This window comes from Argentina silus (assembly GCF_951799395.1).
Source record: "Argentina silus genome assembly, chromosome: 12".
Lineage (NCBI taxonomy): Eukaryota > Metazoa > Chordata > Actinopteri > Argentiniformes > Argentinidae > Argentina > Argentina silus.
In genome coordinates this window covers 4,406,712-4,420,403 of record NC_139666.1, presented here as the reverse complement: position 1 = coordinate 4,420,403, position 13,692 = coordinate 4,406,712, and the positions used below count along the sequence as shown (strand labels likewise).

The 13,692-nt window shown below is 43.4% G+C and overlaps 2 protein-coding genes across 6 annotated transcripts; both read right to left on the bottom strand.

The window, feature by feature from the left end:
- On the bottom strand, positions 1-9,390 carry dnajb2 (DnaJ heat shock protein family (Hsp40) member B2). Of its 5 annotated transcripts, none has more exons than XM_083682164.1 (11): positions 9,112-9,390; positions 8,031-8,119; positions 6,989-7,098; positions 6,841-6,894; positions 6,596-6,721; positions 5,986-6,132; positions 4,810-4,942; positions 4,631-4,701; positions 3,897-4,391; positions 1,307-1,372; positions 1-212 (listed from the first exon to the last, which is right to left on the bottom strand). In XM_083682164.1, the coding sequence occupies exons 2-10, from the start codon at positions 8,093-8,095 to the stop codon at positions 1,344-1,346; spliced, it is 1,230 nt and encodes a 409-aa protein (XP_083538290.1). In that variant the 5' UTR covers positions 8,096-8,119; positions 9,112-9,390; the 3' UTR covers positions 1-212; positions 1,307-1,343. The 5 variants fall into 5 exon arrangements, with proteins under 5 accessions (XP_083538290.1, XP_083538292.1, XP_083538291.1 ...); XM_083682166.1 differs by having other exon boundaries at positions 4,080-4,391; XM_083682165.1 differs by having other exon boundaries at positions 1-1,372; positions 4,080-4,391.
- Positions 9,391-10,529: 1,139 nt separating this feature from the next.
- Positions 10,530-13,692, bottom strand: LOC310813334 (tubulin alpha chain). Its single transcript, XM_083682262.1, has 4 exons — positions 13,656-13,692; positions 12,036-12,258; positions 11,759-11,907; positions 10,530-11,676 (listed from the first exon to the last, which is right to left on the bottom strand). The coding sequence occupies exons 1-4, from the start codon at positions 13,656-13,658 to the stop codon at positions 10,699-10,701; spliced, it is 1,353 nt and encodes a 450-aa protein (XP_083538388.1). The 5' UTR covers positions 13,659-13,692; the 3' UTR covers positions 10,530-10,698.

Here is a 13,692-nt window from a genome sequence, read left to right as displayed (position 1 = left end):
TGCAATGGTTTAATGTTGAGGAGTTGTTTGAGATTCAAAATAATCACAAAGAATCCATTCTTTCTTTCAGCTATATACACACTCACACATACATAGTACATACATTGGTATTTTTGTCAGTTTGCTTTTCTTTTTCAAATAAAACTTTGAAAAGTGGCGATCAGCTGGTAAGCCGGGCTGAGAGACAAGAAGTGCACCATGGGAACTTTCACCTGTTGGGAGTAAACGGACATGGATGCATCATTAGAGCCACAGCAAGGGCTGTGGGACAGAAATATCTTTCTATATATTGAAGAGTTTCATTCCAAAGCTCTTTACAGGATATCAATTTGCAAAGAAATTTGACGCTACAATTATCATCAAAAATCGAAATAATCAAGATTCATTACAACTTCAAGAATATGATTATTACGTAAGCAAATAGCATACTGTCCTTTCAAATGTGTCATACAGGGTTTCAATGTCATGACACAGCAATACATTTATAGGACAGAAAGTGCTTTTTTGAAAATAGTGTTTATAGCGGTTTGCAACGAAACTCTTCATATCCCTGTTAGTTTAGCTCTACACAACTTTGTTGGCTTTGCAGTACATGTCAAAACAACCTCGTTATCTCTACATAATTCTGTTATGTTTCCCATTATTCCTGCCTCCCTCTCTTCTTAGGTTCCCTTTACGCATTCTCACCATTTCATCACCTGCAAGTCTTACCTTACACTCTTAGACAAAAAGGTGCTGCCTAGAACCATTTTGGAACCATTTTGGAACCCTTTTGGAACCCTTTTGGAACCCTTTTTTCTAAGAGTGTACGCACAGCAAAAGGCTTGAGATGTACAGTACAGTTGCGGCTAAACTGTCATCTTCAAAACACAATCAAAACCTGGAGAACAACTGTTTCACTGCAGACCCAACACAGCAATTTTCCAAATGTTTGGATGTTAAGAATCTTAGAATAAATCGTCAAATAAATTCTTTATGTTCTCCTTCTCTAGCCCTCAACGCATAACCATGTTGTTCTAAGTCTAGAAGCGGCTTTTAGAGGGGTAGACAAAGATTGTAGGGCAAAACACAGGATGGTGTGGGGTGATCTAGGAAAGGTATAGGTAGCAGGAATGTGATCGGGAAAACATTTGGGGCGGGCAAATTTCAATGACATATGATTGTGGGTGGAAAGTCTCATCCTTAAAGGTGGTCTAGGGTGGTCAAGGGTGGGGTGGTCTGGGGTGGGTTGAAGTGATCTAAAGGGTGGGAGGGTGCCACAGTAGTGAAGGTGGAGCAGGCGCTGGAGGTTCAGACTGGGCTTTACCTCGAGGGGGCGGGGGGAGGAGAGCAGCAGTGGCCAATCAGCCAGTGAAGGCCTGGAAGTCTGAGTCTGAAACAGGAAGCAGGAAGATTGAGACAGATGAAGACACACCACAGAAGAAGAAATCAATCAATCAACTTAAGCAGAAGGACAAACACTGATGAGCACTAGGAAGAGGAAGATGCAATTGAAAGATGGCTGAAAAGAAAACAACATCATCGGCAAACAGTGACATGTCGTTGTGTGACTCAAGTGTTGATAATGACTAGACTCCATACTCAACGTTAGCACAGAGGCTAGCCATAGGAGATGAGTGAACCTCCAGGGAATTATGTGCTGCAAGTAAGGTGTAGGACAGTGCATCCATTCAATGGCAAGAAGCAATGCAACAGCTAATGTTAGCTACAGTTCCCCTTTCACCATGTACTACTGATCACCAAATGAAGCCAGAAAAGCTAGGAAGAATATATATCACCATCAAGTTTTTTTTTTTTTTTTTTTCACTTTGAGAGAATTTCTGCCACATTGTTCCAAAAACCTCAAATAACCCAACTGTTCTTTTGGTTGAATTTTATTTTTGCTTCCTGCAATTGTTGACAATTTGTAAAAGAAACAAGCAAGTAGTGTAGTACAGTGATATAACATGTTGAAATGTTATTCTCAGAACACTTCACCTCTCTCTCTCCACTCTACATTCATATTTGAGACACAATCGCTAGAGAGGAGGGTCAGTTGGGAACACTTGGGCAACATTGCTCTCGTTGTCTGACTTGCAAAAGTCTACATTGACTTTCAAAGCTTTCATTGGCTTCACTCTCACTTGGAAAATAAACTCTTCATAAAACCATCATTTCACATTAGAAAACAAACAGTCGATGACATGAACATTCTGAATTTCTGGGTATCTGTGTAGGGGTAGGAAACTCGTTGGGCTTTCCAACTGGTGATATGAGTCTTGTAAACACAAATAAGGCCTTTTAGTTTACTATTCCTCACAGGAAGTCTATGATGGCCTCCTATCGATGCTACCTTCCCTTTAGAACATTTGAAAACATTTAAAATAACATTAACGCCAAGAGAGAAGGCCATGGTGGTGGGTAGTGTGAATTAGAGCTTTCCTTGTATGACTTGGCACATTTAGAATGGCAAACACACAATCAATGCGTCATTCACACTCATGCTCGCTCACACGTATGCACGTGCACGTGCATGTGCACACACACAAACACACAGACACTCACACACACACACAGACAAACACACACGCATAAAGGCACAAATCAAGATTATCTCTCTGTATAACTTTGGTAATTATGTGCTCGAGTAATATTCAATCATAACATTATTAAAATAGATACTTTGTTATTGTAAAAAGGCAAATTGTTATCCTTGGCTGAACAATAAAATCGCATTCCATTCTATATTCTAATATATTCTTTATATGCCAATACTGTACTGTCTGATTGCATATCGTCCTTTTTCTAGAAAATTCTGTTATGGCCTGTGTTTAATCTATCTATAATGCTGTTATGGCCTGTGTTTATTCTATCTATAATGCTGTTATGGCCTGTGTTTAATCTATCTATAATGCTGTTATGGCCTGTGTTTAATCTATCTATAATGCTGTTATGGCCTGTGTTAAATCTATTCCTATGAGACAGAAGCAGAGCTATAGTAGGTATGCTTTCACTTCAGCGGATACAGAACTGATTTTAGAAGCCTGTCAATGCTATAATGTAGCACTCTGACTTTAGTGACTTACATAGGTCGATTTTTGACATCAAGAAAGGCTTAAATCCATATAATATTCAATATCCCATTTGGCTGCGTACGAAAATGAAGCTCTCAATGGAGCCAAGCAGGAACAATATTATCTCAGGGTTCGGACAAATTCCCTCAGCCTTGAGAAAAGAGGTCTAAGTCTACATGGGCACATTCCATCCAAGTGTTTGAAAAGCCTCCAAAACACACAAACCGGCGAGCAGACAAGACACACAGACAGGCAGAGTGTCTATGGAGGTCTTCACTGTCAGCACCCCAGAGCTATCAGGATGCAACAAGCAGTGAAGAAAGACAGGGTTAGACGGGTTAGATCCTTGAATTTCACACCAATAAAGTTAATCAAATGTCAATGAGATTCAATGACTCTCCAGCTTATCCCCTTAAGGAAAAGATTGATTTGGCACATCACATGATAATGTAGTGCTCCTAACCTTGAAATACTATCATAAAAGGGAAAATGTTGATTAATGAGCTGAGCTTGTTAGCTCCGTAAAAACAAATGGGATTAGCCATCTGTAAAAGAACGAGGCAGCAGCAGCCCAATAATACATGCCCTCTGACAACTGCAAATAACAGCCAAGGCGCAGCACAAACCGCAAACTGGCAAACACAGCAAAAACACTGGAGTAGGGTTATATACCGTTCCAACAAGAGTGTGGTTGACACCACACACGCATGCAGGCTCGCACACACACACACGCACGCGCACACACGCGCACACACACACACACACACACACACACACACACACACACACACATACACACTCAGCACACCACACACCCACACTTATTTTTCTTTTTCACACTACCACTGGTCTTGGCATCAGGGTCCTCATCCCCGTCCTCCTGGATGTGGAGAGTGTCAGCCGCAGCAGGCTCTGGTCCATTCTCACTCTCCCCCAGCAGAGAGCCCTCCAGCCCCTCTTTCTGTCTCAAAAGTACACTCTCAATGTTAGCCCCGCCCCTCTGTGTCCCCGCCACACCCCCAGCACCTGAGATGACGTCTGTGGCCGAAGCCCTCTGCTGGGCCTCCATCTCAGACAGGCTGTAGGCCAGGGCCATCTGAAGGTCTTCGTCCTCCTCCTCTTCCTCGCCGGCCTGGGGGTAGTGGAAGTAGGGGGCGGAGCTGAAGGAGCGCCGGGCCGCGGACCTGGGGCTGGGTCGCTGTGGCTGCGGCGGCAGCTGCGGCTCGGCCACGGGCTGAGTCCTGGTTGGTTGCTGGAGGTGTTGCCGTGGCGATGGCTGGCTGGGCACCTGCTCTCTCTTGCTTATCTCCAGAGCGAGGGCCATCTCGTCCTCCACACCTGGGAAACACACACACACACACGCACACACACACACACACACACACGCACACACACACACGCACGCACACACACACACACACCACACACACGCACACGCACACACACAAACACAGAGCTAGGTCAACAGGGCTCCTTCACATCTGAACATACACACAGCTATAGGTCCTGTGAGGAAGAGCTGGGAGTTGAAATGGATAAAGGAGGAGGGAGACAGTACAAAGCAGATGTCGTATTACCATTGATTAGGATTGTCTTCAAGACTCCATCCTCCTCAATCTCTGTCCTTTCCTGGCCATTCTCTTTGATCCTGTCGAGGAGAAGAATCACCATCCATGTCATATCATCACACTTAGTGAGCAGGCCACAACAAGATACCCTCAAGCTTCATGAGCCAATCAGAGGACAGTGAACTGACTTCTTAGTGGTGGTGCGTTTGCCGTTGACGACGCGAGTCGAGGTGGACACAGATTTGAAATTGCCCATTCCTCCTCCCATGCTGTCCATCCCATCCATTCCACCCATAGAGGATGAGAACGAGGTGAAATCCACTGCAGAAGAGGAATGAGGACAGGCCACATTTACTTCTTAGCGGTGAATACAAACAATATGTGTTATTGTTATTACTGTGTTATTACTGTCATTTAGGTGCGTTTATGTGTCATCATCGTGTTGTTGTTACATGTGTTATAAGCTATGAAAGTCATGAACTGCTGAATGTAAACATAACTGGAGACGGTCATCATTTCTGGAGTCAGGCAGCAACGATATGGTTGCTAGGAAAAGGGAGCCAAAGCAGTTCCTAATTAACGGTAATTACAAGTAAATTACTTTGAAGCTATTTAGCTGGCAAAGCTACTTAGCCTTGGGGTGAAATCATACTTATATTATAATACAATAATACTTATTGACCGTTAATGACCAGTGCCACTTACTTTGAAGGCAATCATAACAGTGCCGTCTGTCTCCAGAACGAGTGTCTCAAGTTATGTTTAGCTTCGGCAGTTTATGGCATATTGACTTCCTTAATGTATTACAGTGCTATTGTTTTTATTTTTAGAGCTGTCAATCGATACATTTAGTTGATTATTTGATTATGATTAGTAAGTATTAGATTAGTTGATTAATGTGTTCCTATTAGTTTGGAAATGATGTGGAAATGTAACATTTATATGCCTTATTTTCTACCTCACAATTCAGGTGGTCAGAGATTTTCAAAACATTTCTAGACAAGAAACCAAAAGCGGTGTCTAAACAATCAGTGGGGGAGTAATAGGGTACATTATAGGGTAATAACAGGGTACAATAGGCTTGAAGTTAACGAAATGAAGACCCCCCAATTCAAAAGTGCAAACTGCCATTTCCATTCCCATAGATCAAGACAAAAGGGTGCTAAGCGCTTGAACTGAGCTTCCTTGGTACAACAACACACCGGGTTTACTTGGCTACATGTCATTCACTCTCGCTTTAACTCCTTGTCCTTGGTCTGATCTGATTACTACAAAAATAAATAGTTGTCAAGTAAAGCGTTGGTTGATTCATCTAATCGCTACAGCCCTAGTTGTTATAGTGTTATTCATGTGTTATACTTTACCTCCAGCAGAGGGGAAGGAGAAGAATCTGCTAGGGCCGAGTCTGGATGTGCCTGGGTGTCCATGGAAGCTACTGTGCATCCCGCTGTGCATCCCACTGTGCATCCCGCTGTGCATCCCACTGTGCATCCCTCCAAAGTTGAAGTCATCTGAAAGGCAGTCAGACCAGGAAGAGAGTGAGACACACAAAGCAGCAATATAAGGGAGTGTTGATATATCTTAAAGGAGTCCTTTTCCACCATAATAAGTATGGTCCCATCCCATCAGTCCGCCATAAGTATGGTCCCAACATATCATTATTTTAATAAAATAATCTGGTTGAAATCCCCGCCTCCATTTGAAGCACCTACTTAACTCTCTATTCGTCGATAGAATCTGCGGTGCTTGTAAAAGTCATCGGATGCATCCGCCTCCCAGCCCCACTTACATTACAGTTCGCATTTAAATGGTGGGTCTGACTTCATGAGACTAATTGCTTCACCTTGCCTTCTGACAGGCTGGGAGGAATTTTCGCCATAAAACTCGTCCAACCCTTTCAGATCTACTAGAGTACTATGGAGCTATTGTTTCAGCATCAATAGTATAATTGACATATGATATCGGCAGACTCACCAAAGAAACTGGCGAAAGGATCCTGGCCCCCAAAGAACTCCCTAAACACCTCCTCTGGGCTGCGGAATGTGAAGGTGAACCCTGGATAATCTGCTGGACCTGGAGAGCTACTGCTGGAGCCTGAGCCTGGCAATGAATGAATGAATGAATAAGATCGAATAACACTGTTGAACATTGTCGATTGCTTTAACTGTTGAAAGACCACTTCACAACAGCATTAGAGATGAAGCGAAAGATTCGTTCACCTGTGTTTGGCATTCGTTCTTTGCCGAAAGTATTGTACGCCTCCCGCTTGCTTTCTGAGAGACAAAGAGATATAACATAGCATTAAACCCAGCACAGAGAAGAGAACCTCAACAACAGGGTGGTTTTAAAAACAAAATGGTTTCTTACTGTCTGACAAAACCTCATAGGCTTCGGCAAGCTCCTTAAATTTACTCTCTGCCTCCTCCTTGTTATCTGGGTTCTTGTCTGGGTGCCATCGGAGGGCCTGCTTCCTGTAGCTGTACACACACACACACACACACACACACACACACACACACACACACACACACACACACACACACACAGAACACCCACCCACACAAACACAGTTAGACACAGATAACATTTAATAAGAAGGGAAACAAGGAAAGGAAGCTAAAGCTGTAGTCTACTTTTGGCCTCTACATGGGTGGTAGCCTGCTGTACCTTGCTGCAGATACAACCTCCTGGCAAGAGAGGTAAAGCCCAAGAACTTACTGTACTTTCACCCTACTTAGTCATCTCCTGTAGTCCTTTCCATACAACTGTGAAGTCATTACCAGTGAATTTCCCCTAGCATTTTTTTTGGGGGGGGGTTTGCTTTGCAAAACCCTTGTCTTGGCTGTACTGATTGCAGATCTCAGTTCATATTTGGCAGCTTTGTACTGCCCTTTGTCCCCACTCCTGACGGCGTGGGTATTTCAACACGGGAGCCCATAACTCTGTACCATATACCCATAGGCATGGGTTATTACAAATAAATTGCAAATACATAAACATTGGAAACCACGGAAACATGTGACACAAAATATTTTACAACTACAGTCCACAAAGTCAGGTTATTGTCAGAAGTGTGCTGAAGACTGTTCAGGTCTATTGAAAATTATATTTAATTTCTAACCTGGATAGATAACAGTTAAATAATAAAAAAATAAATAAACATGGTCAGACAATTAAGCTGAAAGAGAGGAAACTCAATGCCACCCCTGGAGAGAGCCACATTAATGCTCCTTAGGCTAACTCTGCTGAGTCATGAATGTTTCAGAGACTTGTGTCCGGTAACTCTATCAGTGTAGTGAGCTATCAATAGCTGGGCCCATACGGATAAACTACATCACTCCTCATCTAAAGGAAAGGTATGTAGAAACAGAATACATAGACACCGTCATAGAAGGAGTCTTCAACTTACGCCTTTTTGATATCCTCAGGAGAGGAGTTTCTTGACACTCCCAGAATGTCATAGTAATCCACCATGTCTTCCCCTCACCTTCACTGCAACTGTTGACAACACACAAACTGAAAGTAAAACAAAGAACAACAAATGTACCTTGGTGTAAAATCTCATCTAACCTCTTACCCCATTTTGAGGTGTAGCCTACTGAATGATTTGGCATTTTGGTACATACATACTTTTTGGTTACATTATGGTTGTCTTTCTAATCGTTTAAGTCTGTGTGTGCACATTACAGGCTTCCATCAATGCAGAGTTATAAAGCTTTAACAAACGTGTAGCCACATACAAGCTCACTATTTGTTAATGACCAAACGAATATCATATATGTTCAACCAATGAGTTATAACTGATGTATGTATGGAAATGTATGGAAATGTTATTATTATGATTTTAGAACGATTTTAGAACTAATCTATGAACTAAACTACTTATAAAACATTTATAAGGCAGCCATGATGTATAGGATATTATCTCTTATTGTGAAGTCTTACTATAGGCAGCATCCTAAGCACAAGTGTAATGAGAAAAATCTAAAATCTAAACGAGGGGGCTTCCAGACTAAACTAAACTCATGACTGGACTTGGTCCACCGGCATTCCCCTTGAGACTGAACATGCGCCTCGAGCCCCCTGCAAGCCGGACACAATATGATGTTATTTCCAGCTCGCTCCCTGGAGATATGACACCTCTGACAGCTGCGACCAAAACACACACATACACCGATACACACACACACACACACACACACACACACACACACACACATACACCGATACACACCCATGCGGCTGCTGGAGGGTGGGAGAACGGGTTTACACATTTGAGTGGTTCAAAAACAATGTTTCAATTTCAAGACGTGGGGAATCAGATGGTAACTAAATGTTGCCTAATATGGTATGCGTGTGTCGGCTATGGCGTTTTAAAGGCACGTTAGGCTACGGCTTTTGGACCGCACAGTTGATGAAGCATTTGACGTAACGCCATACTATTACAATGGATCATGGATTGTATGGTTATGATAATAAATATACTATACCTTTTGAGTAGTATCAGCGGGTAGTTTGGGTGTCTCTCTTCGCTCCCCCTTTAAAAATGGGAATGAATTAGACCTTCTGGAATGCGCTTCGTGACAGTCGCTCAGTAGAGGGGGGGGGTCCACGTCAAATGGATTTCGAAACGTCTACACCACTACGAAACCATATAATTCCACTTTAGTAAATGCCCTTATTCCTCGGTGGCCTGCCCCGAACCATAACTTCACAGCCCCCCGCCTCTAGTGGCTGTATACCCTCGTCCTTCTGATGGCTTAGCTCGCCATGGTACGTCACAATCAGCTGAGGCCAAGCGCCGAGAGAGGAAAAAAATAGAAGGTCCAGAACATGCCAGTGTTCGGAAACGTCACTTGGCCCGCCCTGTCTGCCTGTTGCATTGTGATAAAAACAGCCAACAAATGAACGTTCATAGCAAATGTGACCCATGTAAATACAGGCAGCGAATCCCAGGCAGGACAGGGTATTATTGCATCATTATCATTGATGTAGACCCTCTTATTTGTTTAAATTTAAAGGGTAAATTCATCCATATTGCTTGTTTGAATAACATGACCTTACCAATGCCTAATTTGGCTGCAGAGAAACAGAAACAAAACGTTTCCAGAACAGTTTCCATATTGACAAGAGTGTCATTTGCAGTTTGACATTGCTGCCATCTAGTGGCTGAATGGTTAAACGCAATGACAAACAAAAAGGTTTCAACATGACCTAGTATACAAAAAAGATGTTCATGGCTACGACTTCATAGTGTTTCTGTGTCTCACTTCTCCTATTCTGAAGAAAAATATATAATATACAATACGGCAAAAATATATACAACAATATCTTAATGTGACAAGCTGCAATTCCCTTTAAATGTATGTGTATATATTTTACATAGTTCAGATTAAAAAATAGTGAGCATTGAGAGGCTACTGTTGTAACCCAGAACACTGAAATAGTTTTATGAGTGGAGATTGGAGGAACACATGTGTGGACATACGCAAATAAACACAAATATGTCACAATTAGAAGAATATTATTTATGGGTCATGCTATTCCAAGAGAACAAAGGATTTTGTGAATAACTTATTCACCCTGTGGTAAAATGTTCTGTTCACACTTTTCCCATCAACCTCAGGAAATGGGAAATAGGAAACCATCTTCATGGTGTATCTCAAAAGGCTTAGGTTGTGCTTCACTTACCCTTTTTCCAAGAAGATTTAGGGCTAGTTTCCCGAAAACAGATTAAGCCTAGTCCTGGACAAAATCACACTTTCAATGGAAAAGCTTTTTTTAAAGCTTCATAGTCTAGGGTTAGGTTTAATCAGTGTCCGGGAAACCAGCCCTTATAGAGTTTAGAGTTTGTTCCAAACTCTATCATAGATTGTCTAAGTCTAAAAGAACCACACATTCTGGAGGTTTATGCGACATTTATTGAGAATATTGACTCATCATGACTTCATGTAGCAGTTAGATCGTTAACATAGCTTTAGAGAATGTGTTACTGTCATGTAAAGTGTAGGTCTCCAACAGTGTTGGAATGTTGTGAGGCAAAGCCTTAGACTTCAACCTGTATGACATTTGGACCATCAATACTCCTCTCCTTCCTCATCCTCTTCTCCCACACTGTCTGTGCCCACCTCTTCATAGTCCTTCTCCAGGGCGGCCATGTCTTCTCTGGCCTCAGAGAACTCTCCCTCCTCCATGCCCTCACCCACATACCAGTGCACGAAGGCCCGCTTGGCGTACATCAGGTCAAACTTGTGGTCCAGACGGGCCCAGGCTTCAGCGATGGCGGTAGTGTTGCTCAACATACACACAGCCCTCTGGACCTTGGCCAGGTCTCCTCCAGGAACCACCGTAGGGGGCTGGTAGTTGATCCCCACCTTGAAGCCAGTAGGACACCAGTCCACAAACTGGATGCTCCTCTTGGTTTTGATGGCAGCAATGGCAGAGTTGACATCTTTGGGCACCACATCTCCACGGTACAGGAGACAGCAGGCCATATATTTACCATGACGAGGGTCACACTTCACCATCTGATTGGCTGGTTCAAAGCAGGCATTGGTGATGTCGGCCACTGACAGCTGCTCGTGGTAGGCCTTCTCCGCAGAGATAACTGGGGCATAGGTGGCCAGAGGGAAGTGGATACGGGGGTAGGGCACCAAGTTGGTCTGGAACTCAGTCAGATCAACATTGAGGGCTCCATCGAAGCGCAGAGAGGCTGTGATAGAGGAAACTATCTGACCTATGAGCCTGTTGAGGTTGGTGTAGGAGGGACGCTCAATGTCAAGATTTCTGCGGCAGATGTCATAGATAGCTTCATTGTCCACCATGAAGGCACAGTCAGAGTGCTCCAGTGTAGTGTGGGTGGTCAGGATGGAGTTGTAGGGCTCCACCACAGCTGTGGACACCTGGGGAGCGGGATAAACAGCAAACTCCAGTTTGGACTTCTTTCCATAGTCGACAGAGAGACGTTCCATCAGCAGAGAGGTGAACCCAGAGCCAGTGCCCCCGCCAAAGCTGTGGAAGATGAGGAATCCTTGGAGACCAGTGCACTGGTCAGCCTGAAAAGCACAAACACATTTTGGTTAATTATGATGTTACACTCCGCTTTCATATTTGAAACCCTATCAAATGCTAGCTCACCAGTTTGCGTGTCCTGTCCAGCACCAGGTCGATGATCTCCTTTCCGATGGTGTAGTGTCCCCGGGCGTAGTTGTTGGCAGCATCCTCCTTGCCAGTGATGAGCTGCTCAGGATGGAACAGCTGGCGATAGGTACCTGTACGCACCTCATCTAAGAGACAATAGACAGATACATTAGCCAGTTATAAATCGGAACATTAAAGGAACACGTGTTACCATCATGCCTTATACACAAACCATAATCCTACAGATTAAAGTCCTCTATGCGTCTCTGCTCACCTATGACGGTGGGTTCCAGGTCGACGAAGATGGCTCGTGGGACGTGTTTCCCTGCCCCCGTCTCACTGAAGAAGGTGTTAAAGGAGTCATCTCCTCCTCCACAGGTTTTGTCACTGGGCATCTGTCCATCCGGCTGGATCCCGTGTTCCAGACAATACAGCTCCCAGCAGGCATTGCCCATCTGGGCCCCGGCTTGGCCGACATGCATAGAAATACACTCACGCTGGGGAAAAGAGAGGTAAATGGTAAAGGAGACCATTGTGGAAACTTAAGTCGTATAATAAGTCGTACCAATGTATATATTTCATACCAAAAAGTTTATATGAAATGGACTGGATTGATGACGTTTTATCTGAGTAAAAGTCGCTTTAGACAAGTGTGAATGCGTAAATAACTAGTATGTACAGTTTGGGTACAATGAAACATTTTGCTTTCACTGTACTTTATATATCTGTACATGACTTGGTCCATAGAAACATTCTTCCACGGGCACAACTGTAAGGTCTGCGTCGGAAATTTGGATTAGCAAATACAGGAGGGATATTCCTACAATTTCTCTTATGATGACTGTTGGATAAATGATTCACTTACTTAAACAAATGTATTTGTTGTAAGTCGCTTTGGATGAAGGCGTCTGCTAAATGCCATAAATGTAAATGTAAATGAAATATAGCCACCCATTTAGTAAAATTGCATCCAAACAAAGGCATTGGCTAGACCTGCTTGGATTTAGCCTAACAGGCTAACCACATAAGATCTATTGTAGGCGGAATGAAATGCATCTTTGTAAATCATCTCTCTGTTGTTTTGCGCGAGATCAGGTTTACAAGAGCAGTGGAACCAGAGCTGTGTGTCTGAGAGGATAAAGGCCCTGCCTTCCTGGGGAGAGGACGCCGCCTCCCTCTCCCTCTCCCTCTCCCTCTCCCTCTCCCTCTCCCTCTCCCTCTCCCTCTCCCTCTCCCCCTCCTCCTCTTTCCTCTTTTCTCTCTCCTCCCTCCTCCCCTGCCTGGTCCAGCTACACACCCAGTGCAGTGTAACAGGGAGGGATATCTCTCACACAGACCCTAACAGCTGCAGCAAAATGGCTACCATCCCAGAGAATGCTCCTCTCTGAGCTATTGTGCCCTTATCTACCACAATCCTCCTCACTGACTGTCAAGTCATCCTCATTCTCCACTGCAAACCTGACAAATGATCTATTCATATTACTGTCCTCAAGCTAGTGAGACTGTCATTGTCAAAACAATGGTTAGTTGAACATGAAAGACAATGACAAAGTGAGAAGAGAAAAAGAGCCATCTGACTCAGGATTTGAGGCTAGAGATGATTGTCAGTAATAGTGAATATTTGTTCTGTATATATATATTTATATCAATCTAAATGGCCATACTACAGCACACTAATCCCTGATCCAAAGAACCTAGAGAATTAGAGACAAAAAATACAAATCTTATTGTTGCAATGCATGCGAGTGAAACAGCTAGCCTTTGTATTAAAAGGATGCCTTCTTGAAGATGATCTCATGTAGTAAATGAAGAGGATTATAGACTGCTTTTGATTTCCTTCATTTTGAAACAAATACAATGAGAGATAGAGATTTTAATCTACGTCAGCACTCACCATGTTGTCTGGTAATTCTTCAGGCTGACGTTGAGGA